The sequence below is a fragment of the Anopheles arabiensis genome, chromosome X (assembly GCF_016920715.1).
Source record: "Anopheles arabiensis isolate DONGOLA chromosome X, AaraD3, whole genome shotgun sequence".
Taxonomy (NCBI): domain Eukaryota; kingdom Metazoa; phylum Arthropoda; class Insecta; order Diptera; family Culicidae; genus Anopheles; species Anopheles arabiensis.
Genome location: NC_053519.1, coordinates 12,860,258 through 12,879,942, shown reverse-complemented (window position 1 = coordinate 12,879,942; position 19,685 = coordinate 12,860,258). Strand labels below are relative to the sequence as shown.

The window sequence follows — 19,685 nt, the reverse complement described above, 5'->3', positions numbered from 1 at the left end:
TGATGACAAGCGAATGACGATTCCGTTCGGTAACTGTGCACGAAAAGCGATGTAAACATGCTGTTCGCGTGTGCATATGTTGCAGGGGGAGTGGGAATAAATAATGAAAATCTTCAGGCATGAATTTCTAGCGCTGTGATTATTCGCGTTCGCAAAGCAGGGATAACCTTTCAGACCGAAACGAGCAAACCTTCACTGTACCATTGGCGCAACGCCGAGTGCAGTGAGTTGGATAGTCTTTATCGAATTTTAATGCTCGTCTCGTTAATGTAGCATTTTTACGGGCTCAATATTATCAACCGTATCAACGCCCTGCGTCCCACAGCCGCATCGCAACGTACAGAGCTGCCCTCAAAAAGCGGTGCGCAGAAAGTACCGGAGTAGGCAAATGGGAACGGAAAGTGCGGCAACGACAAAATGTCACTGCCCCCGGTCGCATATTGCACAATCTGGTTCACGCGCACAATCCTGCTGTGACCCTAATTTGTATCTATGCCTTTTTCTTTCTGTTTCTGCTGTTTTTCTTTTCTTCTTATTTCTCGGCTCTCCGCGTATCCCTCGCGGGCCGTGTGGCTTTTGCCGGTACAACACACACGCCGGGTGCACTGTTGTATTTTGTGGGTTTTTGTTTTCTTTAGACCCACTGCAAGGCCAATCTCTTTTGCGCTCCAAAATAAGGCACTGAGAAGGCTCCCCCGAGCGCAACACCGTAACCCCAACACAGTCGTCCAGATGGTGTGTGTGGTTGTGCCTTTGGTTACGCAATCGTAAGGACTTGTCACGAAGCGGTATGAGAGAGCGAGAGGAGGAGCGAAAGGTGTACAACAACACATTGGATATGATTATTCGGGTTGATTGTTTATTTATTTTTGCAAAGCAGCAAGCCATTTGTTTTCTGTTTTTATTATACCCACTTTATTTAACATATTGAAGAGCACCAGAATCGCTTTAATCAACAAGAATAAGAATAAGAAGAAGAAGAAGCACAATAGCTCTGTCAACTCAACATGTAAATATGTAGAGAGAAAAAGCTTTTGTATATTCTATACCACACCACACAAAGCATCTGGGATTTGAACCACCGCCGTCTGTTCAATTACCTTACACCCAAAATCACAACCAGTCGCTTTGCCCGCTCGGCTGTCGAGCCAGCGACACGGTGAGCGCGTAAGAAACCAATTTGAGCAGCGCCGTCCCCGATCAATCACACTGCGCGCAAACACAAACAAGCCGTTCGTCAAATGACAAAAGGTTAATCGTTTATATTATGCCACATACGATTAGAGCCTCGGCGTGGTTTTGCTGCGTTGCGTGCACTATTGTATAACGCGTACGCGCACACGGTGCATGCGTCCATGCCTCTAATGTTGAATGTGCAAAGCCGCTCCTCCTTTGGTCCCGCATCGGCCCGCCGGATCCTTCTTGGAAGTGCGCGAATGCGTTGCGTTGCTCGCAAAGTAAAGCATGAAACAAACAACAGCAACAACAAAAAAGGCAAAACGGCAAACGATTTAGCAGCAAACTAAAACAAAAAAAAAACAATAAGGTCGCTGGGCCCGTTGGGCACGCGCGCTCGCGGGCAGGAAGTTGGCCGCCTTTGCCGGGGAGAAGGGTGAAGATAGGCTGGGCGGGCAGTTGATAGTGCACTTTCACCGTGGCCGAGCTGCAGCTTGCAAGCTGCACCGGTGGTTTGATCGTGTGTTCGCGAGCAGAAAGATGGCGGTGAAAGGGGAAGGAGACAAAAGGGCGCGGGGCTGGTTTTTTTTGTGCCGGTGGACCCCAACCAAGTAAACAACTATCGAACCAGCGCTGCACAGCACAGAGCAGAAAAACAAATCATCGAACGGTGTTTCGATTTCTGACGACGCTTATGGGGTCACGTGGGCAGAGAAACTGGGACGCAGTGCGGCTGCGCGATGCTCATTAAGGAGCGCTCTATGCTCTGGGGTATAGACACTTGGAACTATGCGATCCTGTTAGACACACATGCGCACACCAGAAAGCTCCCCGCCGATACTTCATTTATTGGCTGCGTTCTCACGCACAATCAATTATTTCGCAACGCGCCAACGTACCTTTTACCTGCCACTAGCAAGCCATTCTAAGTTAACACCCGTGTTCGGCGGTGGCGGCACATGCACTCCCCACCTCTCGGTGGAGTAGTACACCGCGCTGATTTCAATACTCTCTCCTTCGGGCGATAAATATATTCGCCCAGCAAGTGCGTGGCAGTCGTTAAAATAACCCGGGCCGGTTGGTCAAACGTGATTCAAAAACGCACCCGTTCGGTGTCGGCTGTTTTGCCGATTTTCGCGCGCTCGTGAATTGGTGAAGGTTTGGAGTTTTATGGCCACATTGCTTGGCACCCAGGCGCAGTAAAAATCGGCCTTGCGCTGTGGGCGCTGCTTTTGCTGACCTGAAAAAAAAAAAAACGGCAAACTCCCGGGATGGCGAGTTGGCATTTGAGACACTTTTTTGCTGTCGTTGCCGATCGCACCCTTAATTGATGACGCGCGAGAGCGCAATTACTCCAACGCAACGTGATCTTCCCGATCGCATCCCCTGGTGCCGAGATGGTGTAGCCCTTCGCCACACCTCTCTAATATATCTACTTCGCTCCCCTCCTTATTGTCCCATTGCCTAAGAGGCTACGATTATACGATGTACATTCTCTTTATCTTTTACATCTTCATAGAGCGGCTCGCGGTGGAAAGGGGACTGCATGCGATTCGTGCAACCTCCTTTCGCCCATAATGGCAGATATTAGACCGGCCAGCCGGCTGGTGCAATTTTCCCGCCACCGCTCGGAAAACTAGAACAGCAATGCGGTGGATAAAGGCTGGTACAAGAAGCCGCTGACCGCACCACGTCACTGCTTCGAATTGGTTCGATTCGCGCAAGCGACGAACCCCCGCAACCCCCGGCGGAAACATTGCGCGACCGAAATCGCGAAATCGTCGCTGAGAGGCGGCCACCGGTGTCACTGTGGCACCACCGCAGCAGCATCATCGATCCGGCTCACCCGCCATTGTTGCATTGGATCGGGCATTGCACGTGTGCTGATGGCATGTGCGCGCGCGCATCACTTCGCAGGCAATCGATCGGACCGATTTGGCGACCATGCGGACTCGACCGTTCTCAGTGCAAACAACCAAACCCTCCCCCCCCTCCCCTCTCAAGCGGGGGTATTCCGGGCGGGCAGCAGAGACACCCGTAGTAGAGCCCAGCGGAACAGAGGCATCAAATCAATCTGCCGAGTGTGCGCGCCGGTTGTGTAATGTCCACCGCGGCATGACTTTGGAGTCCTTGAGACTCGTGCCTTGCTGTGCACGCAAACATGGCGGAAACATGTGCGAGAAGTGTAGGGGGAAGAGGGGGGTTTCGCGTGAGATTGCGGAGATTATGCGAGCATGCCGCGGACTGGGCCGCTAATGGGTTCCGTGGTGCTGTTTTGTCCGCCCCACGACCGCACGACGACCCGACTGAAGGGAGCAATTTGTTTAGTGCGGACTTCGTTTGCAACCTGCACCAAACAACGAGAGAAAAAAAAGCGTCGCAAATCGTTGGCAGACGTTCTGACGTGCTGCTGACAGGCCAGAACGGGGCAACAGAAGTGCTGTGACCTGGGATTTTGGACGTAAAGCACTCGCATCGCTGCCAGCTGCGACTGCGACGAGAGTGGGGCTTTAAACGCGTTGTTTAAAAAAAAAGCCGCTGGAGCTCTTCAAGAAGCTTACAAACGTTCGACATTCGCCCTGAAGATGTTTTGTTACTGGGGCAGAGCAAACATCATAAACAAAACCCACCGCAAGCCTTGAACTCTGCAACCTTCAATCACAAAATCTCATTTAGGAGCATCATCTGTTTTGAGCAATTCGCTTCGGTTGGGCACGAGATTCAGGCAATTGCGTAGTGGCCCCGATCTGTTTACAGCGTGCGTGCGCGTTGGGCATCCCGGATTTCCGACCCGAGCCCCACCGATGCGACATCTTCATGCAAAAACACAGTCACATCCCATGACGCAAAATCCCTCAACATCTCGGCACTGCGGCGACGCGCTGGAGCCGGGGAACGGGCTGAGCTGCCCTGCGCCAAAGGCATCCGGCAAGGCCATTCCCTTCATTTTTCTTGCCGAACAAAACATGTCAATTATGTTCTTCAGAGCACGCTGCAGCACGTCGCCCAAACTCCACGCCGCATGCGTTGGGCCTTTCGACCTCAGCCTCAGTGAAGGACCTGCGGCCAACTCCGGAACGCACCACACGGACAAACAAAACCAAAGGTGCAAAGGATGCTGGGCGTGCGCAGCAAACAAACGGCGCAAAACACCAATCCATTCCGCGGCGGAGAAAAGGCAATTCAAGATGGACACACACATCACACTTGTCCTTCGGGTTTGGCTTGGCCACGACGGTGCGGCCGTTCATTGGGCCGGTTGCACCAGGTCTTTCTATCGCTCTATGTGTTTTTTCTTCTTCTTCCGTGCGCGCCTTTCTGTCTCACCCGCGCGTTCGTCCGCCGGGGCTGATTTTGGTTCCTCCCTCGCGGCTCTCGTGCGCGATGAATTTTTGCGTAACTAATTCCACGCCGGCGGCGGCAACACCGCCAGCAGCAAAATATCTTCCTGTTGAGGGGCGTTGGGAGTGGGGCAACGCGGGGGGGTTTTTTGCACATTCGGCGAGTCTGTGCCCACCGACCCATGTGGTGTGGAGAGGCATTTTGAAGAGAAGGTAGCGAAGGAGGAAAACAATGTTGCCAATGCGACTGGCCGGTAGCACATGTCATGGCGCACGGTCTGCCCGGGAGGTGACACCGGGCGGCGCGGCAGATTTGGTGGCGGTGTTTGGCCTGACCCTGACCTATCGGGGACTGAATTGCCACCGGATGGTTGCGGGATTTGGGCAGCAGAGAAAACTGATTTGCTTCGCGGGCTGGGAAGGTTGCAAAGATGTGAGTGTGATGTGTGTGTGTGTGCGTTTTTACTTCTCGCAACTTCTCGATGCTCGTAAGGGTCATTGCTGTGCCCTTGCGCAACAAAGCCGCGATTGAGTTTCAACAACCAAAAAGGTTTGAAAATTGGAACATCTTTTGCGTGTGAAGTATGTGTGTGTGTGCCTGACATCCTTCAGCTAAATTTTAAGAGCAGTTTGAAGTAGCATCTTGGCAGCAGGTAACAAGGAGATGTCTTTGGAGCAGTGGCAGGCTCTCGGGATCGGTATCGACAGCTAAGAATTGGTCTCGCGCGTCGTTACTCCGGCTTCAAACACGGGTAAATCAAACCTATCGTTCCACCCGGAGCTGTCTGAAGCCATTGGTCTGAAAGTCATTGGAGTAATCTGAATCAATGGAACCATCGGAGGCGTTTAGAGACGCAGCGGAGTCATCGAAACTTTCGAAATCATCGGAATCTACAGAGTCGTCGGAGTCTACAGAGTCGTCAAAGTCATCGGAGGAATTTGCACAATCGAGTCCTTGGGAGATGACATCCTTCAGCCAAATTTTAAGAGCAGTTTGAAGTAGCATCTTCAAGTAGCATATATCAAAGAGATGTCTTTGGATCAGGGGTAGGCTCTCGGGATCGGTATCGACAGCTAAGAATTGGTCTCGCGCGTCGTTACTCCGGCTTCAATTCCGGGTAAATCAAACCTATCGTTCCACCCGGAGCTGTCTGAAGCAGTCTGAAAGACATTGGAGTAATCTGAATCAATGGAACCATCGGAGGCGTATAGAGACGCAGCGGAGCCATCGAAACTTTCTAAATCATCGGAGTCTACGAAGTCGTCGGAGTCTACAGAGTCGTCGAAGTCATCGGAGGATTTTGCACCATCGAGTCCTTGGGAGTTACCGGAGCAAACTAAACTGCCGGAGTCTTCGGATCTCTCGGAGCTTTCGGAGTTATTGGAGCTGTCAGAGTCATTAGTGTCGTCGGAATAGTCGGAATAGAAAGCATCGGTGTCAACGGAGTCATCCAAGCCGTTCAGAGCCGTCCGAAGTCAATTACGAGCTAAGAGCATTGCACATACCTTCCAGAGTCGTTTCCGACATTAGTGGAGTCGTATTCATTCGCAGAGTTTACCCAACACTGCTTTGGAGTTCCCAGACACCCATGCACTCAGCTCGGCGATTACTCATTACGTGCCAAAGGACCGCAAATCCCGCAATCGCCACACTCGTGTCTGCTGGAGGTTAGCTACCACACCAATGGGTTTTGCCCATTATCGAGCATATCGAGTGGATAATGACGTTTCAAAAGAGCGCGCGCGCGCGTTCCTACCCACTCCAAATAGCCGGCGACACTACTAAGCGGCGGACCGCCATATTTGGTGGACCAGTGGTTTGGTCGAACTGAAATAGGGGAAACTCATTAATTAAATTGATGTGTGCAGACAAACAGCTACAACAGGGGTAAGGAATGAGAGATGCTGGGAATGGGGGTAGAGAAGCAGAAAGAGGTTACGTCTAACGGCCGATAACCGAGGCAGCGTTAATCACAGTCGTTAATTAAGGGTGACAAACCCGGTATAGGTACGCCGTTTTTGGAGGGGCGGGCATCGGGCGGGGAAGGTTATTCGTAAAAAAGTTCACTCCCTTCCGTCTGGCAAAGGGCCCCCCCCTCCCCGGCTGGCGACCACTCTGCAGGAGAGAGGGCTCATTAGGCGAAAAACATCCCATAGCCGGGCGCGCGAAGGATCGGTCGCTAGAAATGCGGCCGGTGCCGTTTCAACACCGCCCGCGCCAATCTGGTCGTTGGCTGATAAGCAAGCGACACGATGGGGGGGGGGAGGGGGGAAGGGAGAAAGGGTTGCCAATTTATAGAACGGATACGAGGGGCCGGTTCGCTCCAAATATCGGTCGACATCGTTCGAATTCAAGGTGAACGTAAGCAGGCGTGAGGAGAACCACGGGCGAAGAACCAGTGCACAGTGGAAGCGGCCCATACGAACGTCAGGATAAAAATATGTTGTTAATAGATCGTAATGTTTTCTATCGAAGAAGGATTTTACGTTCCATGCAGGCTTATGCTTTGTGCAGCGACAACAAGGTTATTTAAAGCCCTTTCTAAGACACTACTAACATTGAAAATCAAAGCACTACTTTTTGAGATATTGTCGTTGAAAGATGTTCATTTTCTGTCCTTATTCCTTGCGATTCATCGGGCTAAGAAGTGTAGTATTTTGGGCTCTCTTAATGTAATAGTATCTACTTCAAAGCAGAAATGTAACCAGCATTGAAATTTAAAAATAAAACAAATATTTTCATCCCACTCTCGATGCACTGTGCAGTGGGGCGGTGAATGGGGGTACAGGCAATAAAGGACGAATGAGGTTCGAATTCGATTTCGCTGATAGTTGTTATACCGACAAGTGTGCCGCTGCTTATGTTTTTCATACTGCATTCACTAACAGACGTGCGGTTACACTAACCCGGTCGTCCTTGAGGTTCGTTGGTTGGCCAAAGGGGAATGGGTAAGCAAAACTTGTTAAGCATAAGGGGGAGTCGCCGTTTGGGCCACGATATAGCTGTCGGGTAGGCAAGCATCTTGCGCACATGCATTCCAACGAAAAGTCCGCAGTATAGCAGGACATCTTTGTTGCAAGTGGCCCTCAGAGGAGGTTAGTTTAGGGATGGGACGTTTGTTTTGAGTGGATGTTTAGAACATAAGAAGACACTAGAAGTATCTCAAGGGAATCTTTTTTATGCGTAACTTTTCGCATGACGAAGTAAGGCTACTTCGCCAAACGTGAAATTGAACACTTGGAACATTTTACGGAAATGTTGTAGGTTAGATAGGGGGATTTCGAATGCTCATTTTCATCCAGATATAAATTAGTTGTGTTAGGGTTATCAATCAGTTCCGCACCGACTCCGGAAGGTAGGTCCGTCCAGCTTTATCCGGAGTCGTTCGGAATCGTTCGGAGTCGAAGTCGTCTGAAGCCGCCCGGAGTCGTCCGGAATCGTTTGGAGTTGGTGATGGGAAAAATGAAGGTTTCGTCAGAATCGATTCCGGCTAGCTCCGAAGTTTTCTGGAATCGATTCTGGATAGTAGGGCCGGAATCGATTCCGAAATTGGCTCCGGAATTGAAATCGGCTCCGGAATTGGTTTCGAAATCGGTAACGGTTCCGGAATCAAAATCGACACCGGAATCGGTATTGGTTCCGAAATCAGAATTGGCTTCGAAACAGAATCGGTTTCGGCATCTCCATAGGTATAGGCATTTGGGTTCAATGATGCTACGTATCGATAGCCGCAAAGAATCAAAATTTACTTGTAAACGATCTATGTTCATAGAAATTCCCGGAAGGACTTCTGAAACTTATGATTTCAATTCACGAACTTCCGGAAGGGCGGTCCCATTGTACAGTCGTCAACTCGAACGACCCAATAACATGCCCGTCATGGGTTCATGGGTTCAAGCCAAGAATGGACCGTTCCCCCCGTAGCAAGGATTGACTATCCGGCTGCGTGGTAATGAATAAAGTCTTGAAAGCCTGTAAAGACGGCATGTCCGCGTAGCACGTTACGCCAAATAGAAGAAGAAGAACTTCTGGAGCTTAATTCCATTTCTGGAGTCAATTCTGATTCTGTTACCGGAACAAATTGTGAATCCCAGGTCGATTCCGAGTCCGGAGCCGATTCTGATTGCGGGAATCCGTTTCGGTATCTGGAATTGACTAGGGAATCGGTTTCGGAATCATTTCCGGAATCGGCTCCGGATTTGATTCCAAACATGGAATCGGAATCGGGTAGGTCCGATTCTGAGCTCTCACCACTAGTTTGAAGTCGTGTGGAGTCGTCCGGAATCGGAGACAGAGGCCTGTATACTAAGTGCACGCGCGGACGATTTCGGACGACTCTGCGAGACTCTGGCTCCGGAAGATTTCAAACGACTCCGGGAGACTCCGTCGTCTCCGGACGGTACTAAGTAGTTCGAATTTAGCCGGAGTCGGATCTGAGTCGTGGGTGTGCTCCAAAGAGCACATCACAAGTGCAGATCTGTAACTGGAGCTTGAAATCTCTTTCCCATGATTAGAATTTGAATCTTCAAATAATGTACATCAGAGTTGTGGTCATCATGCACAAACAAAAGAAGAAAAAATCCGCACCCACGGTAGTAGAGTGTAGTACCTGGCAAAACTGGCTGCCCTAAAATGTATTTATTAATAGTAAAATTAGGTTACGTTTATTCAATCTACCATCAATTCAACCGTGCGCAAATAAACCGTCAGTAATCGAAAAAGACGGGAACCGAACGGATCAAGCATCATCCGGCGTCCCCCCCCCCCCCCATTGTTGCTGTGTCGCTATTCCTACCTTCATCTTCCTCCTCCTTCTCCTCCTCTTCTTCTTCTTCTTCATTATTTCCGCACTTTCTACACGCAGAACAAACAACCAAACACCTGCATTAGTGAGCTATTTAGTGAGGGTGGGAAATGATTAGAAAACCATAAATTACACATTTATACGCTGCTGACACATGTGACACAAAAAGAAAAAGAAGAAGAAAATCATTCGTTAGCTAAATACAAGTTTCCATACACGTGATCTTTCGCCGTGTGCTGCGCTCCGTGGGCAGGATGAGTTTATGGGTTGGGTCTGGGTGTCGGGCAGGTTGCGTCTACACACGAAACCCATCATCTACCCCAATCTTGCGGGATGAAGTTCAACTACTAACGGTTTTACCGAACACAATTCCGCGTCCAGGGGCTCACGCAGAGACGCAATGGAGCCGCTTGGCCAGGGAGCATCATTTGGCTCATGTTTCTCAGGATGTTAAAAGAACTGTGTTCAGGGGCTGTGTTGCATCCAGACGTCGTTCCTGAACGCACGCTCAACAGTATTTCGTAGCACGTTTTGTGTGATCGTTTTGTTTTGGGTAGAACATTCTAAACTAATTAATTAACGTTTTGACCTTACAGACTGTACCGTCTCGAAGCAGATTGCGAGCGTAATGCAAAACACGACTCAGATAAATGACGTTTGAAAGATTATTTACAGCACGCATAGTCCCCTTGACGCTATCGGCATGCGAGAGGGGTTTCGGCGGGGGCCTCACGCGGATTAGTATACTGCCAATGAGCATACTGATGCATTCGGAGGGAGCAAACAAAAAAAAAAAAACAGAGAAGAAAATCATGGCCACGTCAAGCGCTAGTAAAAGGTGCCTTTTTTACGAGGGTGGTGGTGGTGGAGGCGGTGCCAAGATGTGTGACGGCATGCCCGACATCGGTGGCGGCGGTGGGGCCGGCCCCGGTGGCGGCGGAACGAACCCGCCGTTCGGGGCGGGTGGCCACCCGGACGCGATCAGACCACCCCCGGCGGCTCCCTTGCCCCAGCCGCCCATGGTGGGCGGCGCGACGCCGGCCCCGTACGTGTGGTGGTGGCTCGGGGCCGGCACCATCGTGTCCGCGGCGGCCGGAGGCGGTGGCGTCCATTGCATCAACGACGGCACGGTCGGCGGAGGCGGCGGCGGATTGGGCAGCGTCGGTGGGGCGGGCGGCATCGGCATCATCGGTGGCCACTGCTGGTGACTGCTGCCCGCTCCACTGCCCGTACCGGACTGTGACCCACCGCCTCCACTACCCCCACCACCACTACCACCACCGCCAGCGACATTCGGCGCGGACAGCGAGTTGCCCATCAGCGAGGGCGGATGGTGCGGAGTGGCCATGAGCGGCCGGGGCGCCGACCGCGGCTCAAACATATTGTACGACCCGCGCGATCCTCCTCCGCCACCTCCCCCATGGCCGTACCCTCCTCCTCCTCCTCCTCCTCCGCCGTGGTTGGACTCCTGGGGCGGTGGCGCCTCGCCCAGCTCCGCCATCAGGCTCATGTACTCCTCGTCGATCTTGGTGACCGCACCGCCGCCGGCCGCCGACGGGGGCCCCCCGTGCCCCGGGCGCTTGCTGCGGCAGTCGCGCGCGATGTGGCCGGTGCCGCCGCACGCCGAGCAGACGATGTTGTTCGTAATGTTCGGCTTGTCCGGGCAGAGCCAGCTCTTGTGCTCGTTCGAGCCGCAGTTGTTGCAGCGCGGCCCGTCCGTCTCGCGCAGCGTGCCGTTCAGCTGGGCCAGCTCGCGCAGCTGCATCCGGCGCAGGTCGTTGTGGCCCTCCGGCACCTCGATGCCCTGCCGGATCACGTCCTTGATGCGGTCGACCGCCTTCTTCACCGCCTCCGGATTGCTCGCGGTGATGAACGCGTGCAGCGGCTCGTCCTCGCCCGGCAGCGGCTGCCCGTCCTTGCGCCCCACCTTACCCTCCTTCACCGAGCCCTTGCCGCGGATGATGATCTTGGCGCCCGTGTCCTTCTCCATCGCCTTCAGCGTGTTGCCGCGCGGCCCGATCAGCAGCCCGACGAAGTTGATGTCCGGGTACTCCTCCTGCGGGATGAGCACCTTGTCGCTGACGCGAATCACTGGCGGTCTGCGGTCAACGCGAAATTAGCATTCATGAGTTGCCTTCTCCTTCATCTCCCCCCCCCCCGCCTTCATCGCAATCACTTACTTGTAGTCCGACGGCGGCTTAAAGTCCGGATTGAGCGACTGCATGCGCTGGATGAGCTGGTGGCGCTGCTCCTCCAGCTTCTTGCGCGTGCGGAACTCGCGCGTGTTCAGCCGCTTGCCGTCGCTGCTGTAAATCGGTTCGGGCGACGGCGACCTGTTGTTTGCCACGGCGGTACGGGGGTACGTGGTGCAGGAAAAAAGTGGTACAGAAAAAAAAAGCATAAAGAACAGCAAACATTTACTAACGCCGCATTTGGGTGGATGCGCGGGGAGGCGAAGGGGGTGTGTGGCGCACACGCCACACAACTGTCGACACCTCCGCCACGAGCAAGATGCAGAAGAAGTAGAAGAAGAAGTAGGGAATTCACTTTCGTCACACGGACGGAAAAGAGAAAGAGAGGGAGAGAGAGAGAGAAAATCGAATTATTATCATCTCGTTAGCGTTTTTGGACGTTTTTTTTTTGCGAAGGATCCCACACATATATCATTTGCTGTGGTGGCCACGCCCGTGTTGGCGTCACGGATAACTGAAAAGTGATCATTAATGTTGCGACAAAGTACACAGTGCTAGAATATTAAGAGGGGTATTGGGGGAGTATTATCATATCATCATTATCATCCTCATTAGTTGGTGCGTACACACGCACACACACACCCGCGAAAAAGGCGCACACAGACACACATATGCACCGGCGCTTTAAATCCTTTGGAAAAAAACGAATTATTTGTTATTATGCACAGTAACGGCTAGAGAAAGGTTAAAAAAATCCATTTTTGTTGTTGCTGTTGTGGTTGTTGTTGTTGCTTACACTGCATGTGCTGAATCTGTGTGCGTATGTGTGTGTGTGTGTGTGTGTAGGTGGGTGTGTGCCACTAGACACGCCAACCCGGTTATCCTGCTTCACAGCACACAATGAGAGAGCAATAGATGCACACACACACACACACATTACAGATTTCACCCAAAACGCCTTTCTTTACAAGCAGCGGCTGTGTTGCTCGAGCAAGAAGGAATTTGAAGGTAGAGAAACAGAGGTAGCGTATTGTGGTGCCTGCATGCCTGTCTGTCTGTCTGCCTGCCTGCCTGCAACATAATGTTATGTTATGTTAAGAGTGGGGGGGGGAGGGCCTTAAAAAATCAAATTATACGCTAGTGGAACTGTGGAAATGATTAGATTAGAATGTTTGCCGGGGCTTAAAAAAACGGGAAAAGTTCTTTGCATTAGAAAAGAGAAAGAAAGAAAAAAGGAATACGTTAATATTATCCTTTTAAAATCTACATTAATATACGCTGATACGCTTTGGTGGTTTGTTTGTTTGCTTTTTGTCTTAACGCTGCTCTTGATGCAATCACTCGTCAGGAGACAAACGCTGCCACATACACATTTTTACACAAAACCACTCAGACGTGGTCCGTGACCACATCCGGTGAACTTTTACTTTTTAATCCCGTACATGTTTAGTTAAAAGCATACGCATATGCTACTATGTTCATCCCAAAACGGCTCTGAGGTTCGATCATACAACAGTCTTGCACAGTACGCAAATTAATTAGTGAGACGAAGGGCTAAAACTGAGAATATCATAATATATAATCATGAGAATGTATCAATTAGCATCCATATGGCGAAATTCACACATTCCTACGTGCCACGACGGGCAGAGATCAGCATAATGATACGCTCATGCGATGAGACTAGTGGAGTGCTGGAAACGCCCCGGAATTAGGCGCTTCAGTGAAGAAACAAAAAATGCCAGAAACAAAAGAGATTACAAATATACGAAACACAAATACAGACATGATGATCTCGAGAAAAAAAAATGTTGCAAAAATCCGATTATCCGGACGCGTGGAGTATGCTTATACTGCAACACTTTGGCATAGTAACTTCGAACAGTAATCATCACTGCTAAATGATTGTGTGTTTAATTAGGGGCCAATGGGTTTCTTTAGAAGTGTGCGTTATGAGCAGGGCTGCAAAATATCACTGTCGATGTCATAAAAAAATCTGACTGAAACAAAATCCATATCAGCGTCACGTACACTCAATTGTGATAACCAGAGGTGATACTCAAAATGATTGGTGTGACCAATACATTCTGCATGACATTTTTTGACCATGACTTTTTATTTTACTGTGATCAGTTCTACAAAATGTCACTGACATAGTCATGACAAATTCTGGCTGAAACAAAATCATGTCAGCGTCATACTACTGTGATGATCAGCGGTGAGACTCAAAATAGTTGGTGCGACTATGACATGCTTGGCAACATTTTATGCAACCAACTCTTGGTCAGTCACTTGGTCGCGTCATTTTCTGTCGGTGATCATCACGATGGTCATGGGAGATTTGCGGTGCTTGCTAGTGGTTTCAAGAAACAAAATGAGCATATTTTATCGCTCTGTTTGTACCGACAGACAATCAAAGCAGACAGAGCGAGAAACAATGCTCATTTTGCTGCTGGGGACCTCTCGTCAAGTATATTCCAAGAATGTCTAAACAAAATGTCATGTGATTGATCCACCAATTGTTAGAGTCTCACCTCTGATCATCCCAGTTGTGTACGTCAGCTGATTTGAGCTTCGTTTCACTCATGAGTGTTGATGACTGAAACAGTAGCATTTGGCAGCACTGTTCACAGCCAGAAAAAATCATGATTATGCTTGCCCCGGCATTTAACTTAGCTTGTCAGTCGTAGTATCGGGTTTGACTCAAGAATTCGTATGTCACGGTCGACTTGTCATGACGCAATTTCATTGAGTATCAGCAATGAGCAACAAGCTACCACGGATATGTTCATTGTTTTCGTTGGTGAACGTCTCGTGATGCTCATGACATTTTGCAGCACTGGTTATGTGTCACTTCCATACGCCCGACACACACTGAAAACCGAGCAAAAGACGAAAACAATCGGCGCCGGTTGGGTTGACGACGATGTGGGGCGGCGCGGCATGAAGGATTAGAGTTAGCTGCACCGACGCGGGCGATCGCTTAAACGGGAGGATGGTTCGTTAAGTCGTGTCCACTTACGTGTCTCACTCCACAGAACTGCGGGGAGGTCGGTGGAACACCGATCCGCAGGAGACGAACTGACGTCACGAGACACAAAACAGAATGATTCCGGTGGGCTAGAGGGCATATTAATTTAAATTAAAAAAACAGAAGAAAAACGGAATAGTTCCTACGCCGTTTGGAACGTTTCCTGTGCTATTATCGCGAATGTCAAAAAAACACGTGAATTGTACGCGCCGCAGCCATTCTCTATGCTGTACCAACGACAAACGAGAAAATATTCAGACAAATATTTCAATTAGCAGAGCAATTAGCATACAAATCATTTCAATTCTGTCGGATTGATGGCGGCTTGAACACACGAAGCACAGACCCATTCGGAAGTGCATTTTGTCCCCCCGGTTGCAAAAAAAAAGGAAGGTAGCAAATGCACTCGAGCTTGAGCCAATAAAAGGGGATACGATGCTCACGCTTCGCGCAATCTTTACGAAACCTATCGAAAGCAAGAGGGGCGGAAGGGAAGAGCGGGTGGAGTAGATCGTGCTACTCCGCCAGCAGGACGATGCGCCACGAAGCGGCACACGTTGGAGCAAGAGGCAAGAGACCAATGGCTGGAGGCTGCAATAAGGTTCGGTCACGGTTAATATACTAAGCACCGGGAGCAAAATCTAACCTTTCCTCCGGATTCTGCGGTATCATGAGGTCGCCGGTGCGCAGCTTGCGGCTGATCTCCTCGATTTGCAGTTGCACTGAAAGTAGAAAGAGGAAACTCGATTAACACATACACACACAGGGTCTGTGTCAGAGATGGTACCAACCTAGGTAGGCTTCCTGCTGGTCGGGCGTCAGCGTCGACGGCAGCACCGTCGGCATGCCGGGGATGAACGTTTTGTCATGGTCGCTACCGGCCCAGCGCGACTTTTTCTTGCGCCGGCGGGCGGAATCGCCGCCCTCGCCGCCGCTGCTGTTGCCGTTGCACATCGCCTGCGTACCGTTGCCGTTGTCACCTGAAAGCAAGCGAGAGGAAGGGTCGATGGAGTGTTAATTTTAAGCCACACAACGCTATCTGCCTTTTCACATTCAAGGGAGGTTTTTTATAAATTACTTGCTATTGTTTCTGCTAACTGCCTGCCGAAACTGTCTGCTATCATGCCTGGGACAGAGTATGGTTTTCAATAAAACTGCTTGAGGGATATAAACCATCTAAAACTAACTAATTTAAACACTTTTAACAAGCTCCTCGGTTGCTCACAGGCCGCTGTGCACAATTTATATGCTGCTCGCCATATGTTTGGTGTGCACTACCTTGTCAATCTTTCCCTTTGCATTGTAGCATCTGTTAGCCTGAATTCTATTAAATCACTCCTCAGGTGCCCATACTGCTATAGAATTTCCTTATAAACAACACAATTTTCTAAAAAAAATATTTATATATATATATATATATATATATATATATATATATATATATATATATATATATATATATATATATATATATATATATATATATATATAAGAACTTAGTATAAAAAACACTTTAAATAGAAACAAAATTGTTCAATTGAGTAAACCTTGGCTCTGCATGAGAGGTAAATCTACCTATTCATCCCAAAGACAGCAGGGAACACTTTTACGATCGATCCCAGCCGCAGCAGCATATCATGTTTGAACATGTTGCCGTTACCCGAGACTGCTTCGAGCTTCTCGAAACGTCTAAAACACGGATTCATTCGAGCTTCCCATGCCATGCCGCTGCTGTCATGCGAGATTGATCGTAAAAGCATCGCTCCACTGCTCGACCATTTTTCACCAACTTAAACATAAAATGAAACCCACCCCCCCCCCCCCGCCACCCTCACCACAGCTCGCATTTACCTGTGAAGTCGCCCAGCATTTGCGCCGACATACCTTTCGAACCGACCGACGAGCAGCTGTTCTCGTTATGCTGCTCGAACAGGGCCTGCTGCGTCTGGATTTGCTGCTGCTGCGCCTGTATCTGCTGCTGTTGATTATAACTGTTAAGTAATTTAGCAAAATCGTTCGCGGTGGACGCCGTCATCAGCATGTTCGAGATGACGTTCTGCGTGTACTCGATGCTCTTGTAGTCGTATCGGTCCGGGCTGTCCATCAGGCCGCCGCCGCCGCCGCTGCTTTCCATCGCCCGGCGCCCATCGTCCGCGTGCTCGCGCGACCGGTGCCGATGGTCCCGATCGTCCCGGCTGCTACCACCTCCGCCGCCGCCACCGCCACCACCACCACCGCCGCTACGGTGCTTGCGGTCCCGGCTGCGGCTGCGGCTGCGGCGCTCCCGATGGTCGCGGTGCCGCCGGTGGTCCCGCTCCCGGCTGTCGTCCCGCGTCCGGCTGTGCCTGCGCCCGCCCCCGTGCCGGTCCTTGCTGCTGCGCCGTCCGCCGCCGTCCCGCCGATCGCTGCTGCGCTCCCGGCTGCGGCTACGGTGCCGCTCCTTCCCACCGGACGAGCCGCCCTTCTCCGAATGCCGCTCCTTGCTTTCCCGTTCGCTGTGCGCAAAAAGGCGTGAGTTAAAATCGTGTGCCACATTCCAACCCATGCTCGTAACGCGGGGCGGGGGCAGGCAGTGCGCTGTTATCCCCCTGCCCGCGTGCTTACCTTTTCCTGTCACGCTCTTTGTCGCGCCCCTTGCTTAGCCCGCTGGCATTGTTGCGCGATTTGCTGCTGCTGCTCTCGTAATCCCGATCCTTGCCCTTGCTCTTGTAGCTCATCGCATCGATATTACACTAAGCTATGTCGCGATTTATTTAAAAAAAACAATACTTAAAACCAACACCAACCACCAAGCGACCACGAGCAGTCAGACTGTGAATGACGTATTGCCGTAAAACGACTGTGTGCAGCTGGGAAGGTGGAGCCGGGGCAATTGTTAAAACTTTGCTCCAGAGCAAGCCGAATCAACGTTTTGACAGATGCGCGGCTGGCAGCGACACACGCTAAAACGGACTAGCTTTGGTAGGGTTTTAATTTATTGCACGTAAAGTAAAGCACGAGTTAAAACACTTCTTCGCATTCGTCAGGTAAGGTTGCTCAAAATCATGCGACTAGAGCGTTGAGATCAATTTGCTATTTGATTCAGAAACAATCAAAACCGCTTTGGGGCGAAACGAGCGGCCATATTTGATTGACGGTTTTGAGGCGAAATAAACGGTGTGTCGGGTTGGCTCATAATTCCTTTGACCAGCCGTTCGTGACAGATGCTGTGACAGCTGAAGTTTATTGTTGTTTACGCTTAGCTTTTATGCCAAAAAAAAAAAAAATGTGTACAGTAGGGTAACTGTAGGTAGTGTACCTATTTTCGGCAGGGTAGCTAAAAACATGAAATTCTGCACAAATGCGGTAAAAAAATTTCACAAAATACAATTTTGTAGTGAAAGTGTACTTATTTGATATTCACATACAGTGGAGCGCCGTTTATCCGGGTACCTTTTATCCGGCTTTCCGTTTATCCGTGCTGTTGAGAAATGACAGTTCAATACAAAGGTGACATTGCGTTATGAGGAGGATGTTTAAAAAAGCGGTTATAAGAGCACATTATCATAACAAAAACACTATAATTCATGGCAAATTTCAAATATTCTCATGGAAAAAACATGAAGTTAATAAAAACTGGGTTATTTTTATCAAAAAGTAGAATTTTTTTAAAGAACTAATCAGAAATTGGTGATAAAATATATCATTTGACTCATTATCCGTGTTATTCGCTTATCCGGTCGAGGTCAAGTTCCGAGAAGCCCGGATAAACGGCGCTCCACTGTACGAAGTTTCACACCATTTCATTACGTATTTTCCAAAATATCAAATAAATTGTGTTTTTTTTTTCGGCAGCTTTGCTGTCAGCCAATCGTTCGGCAGGTTTTGTGATTAAGAGAATCAGAACAGTAAAACAATCAAAAAGTGGTGTATATTAAAGATTTTATGCTTATTTAATTTATTCTAACTTGTTCGGAATTTTAAAATCATGATAAACAGGTTATTTTTCACTTTAAATGCTGCCGAAAATAGGTACACAGTAAGTGTTCATTTTTGACAGCTCAATGTTGTGGGCTCCTGCCGAAACTCGGAACAATAACACACCTTGGATTTGGCTGAATATTTCTTTAAAAATTGATCAGAACACTACAATGCGTATGTCGACACATAATATGACCTTTCTTGTACCAAATATCACCAATTTTACGACAAAAAATGCACTAACTTAAGAGAAAAATAAATATTTATAAGCCAGTTCGCACCGTACGCTATAACCATCAAACTGTCAAGGGCTGCTCTGTTTAAACGTCGCATCAAAATGGCTGTCAAAACGGGCCAAAATAAGCAACATAAAATTAATAATTAAAGTGCTTTTTAACACCAATCTTAGGAAAGTAAGAGTGTTAAATTGCTTTAAACATTTGTTTGTACATATTCACATTGATACAAACATTTTCTGACCCGTATTCGCGCTGCCGAAAATAGGAACACAGCCTGCCGAAAATAGGAGCAAAATCAATGTTTGAATTTTCACGAATATTTATGAAAAAGGGATTTGAACCGGCAAATAAAAAAATATTGTAACATACTATGATAGTTGATCAACCAGAATAACAACACTTTCAAGAAAAATAATGGAAAATATTGATGTGTGAGCAATTTTTGTGAAACTGCTGCACTAGCCTGCCGAAAACTGGTACAGTTACCCTATAGTAAAAAATAATGGTGAAAATTCAGAACTATTCTTAGTCATAACTATGCAGATGCGTTTGTGAGCGTTGCATCGTTACTCTTGAAAAAATATGCACATTGAGGTTAATGGTAACTTTGTGTTAACTAGATTTCAAAATTAAAAGTGCACGAATCAGTGTGCAACTGTTTTTTCTGATGAGAATGAACGATCCAAAAGTGCCGTATGGCTTATGATCAAGCATCATTTTAGTAAAATAAAAGTACTGAGCAGTTTCGGTAGTTCTAATTTGAACTACATTTTGATGTAATGTTTCGCAGCTACACCATTTCAATATTGATTGCATGCAAAATTATCGATGCAGTTGTACAATGTTGTAAATTTCATTGGTGCGAAATGATGACTGCATTGTCAAGTTGTTATGCTGATATGCATATGATATGCTCGCCAAGCTGATTGTGCCTTTTGTTT

The 19,685-nt window shown here is 49.0% G+C and overlaps 1 protein-coding gene across 2 annotated transcripts; it reads right to left on the bottom strand.

The window, feature by feature from the left end:
- Nucleotides 1–9,114: 9,114 nt before the first annotated feature.
- LOC120905782 (splicing factor 1) lies at nt 9,115–17,680 on the bottom strand. 2 transcript variants are annotated; one of them, XM_040316901.1, is made up of 6 exons: nt 17,150–17,680; nt 16,397–17,040; nt 15,337–15,525; nt 15,192–15,267; nt 11,503–11,655; nt 9,115–11,421 (listed from the first exon to the last, which is right to left on the bottom strand). In XM_040316901.1, exons 1-6 carry the CDS (start codon nt 17,260–17,262, stop codon nt 10,170–10,172), a joined length of 2,427 nt encoding a protein of 808 aa, XP_040172835.1. In that variant the 5' UTR covers nt 17,263–17,680; the 3' UTR covers nt 9,115–10,169. The 2 variants fall into 2 exon arrangements, with proteins under 2 accessions (XP_040172835.1, XP_040172836.1); XM_040316902.1 differs by having other exon boundaries at nt 16,430–17,040.
- Between the last annotated feature and the right edge of the window lie 2,005 nt (nt 17,681–19,685).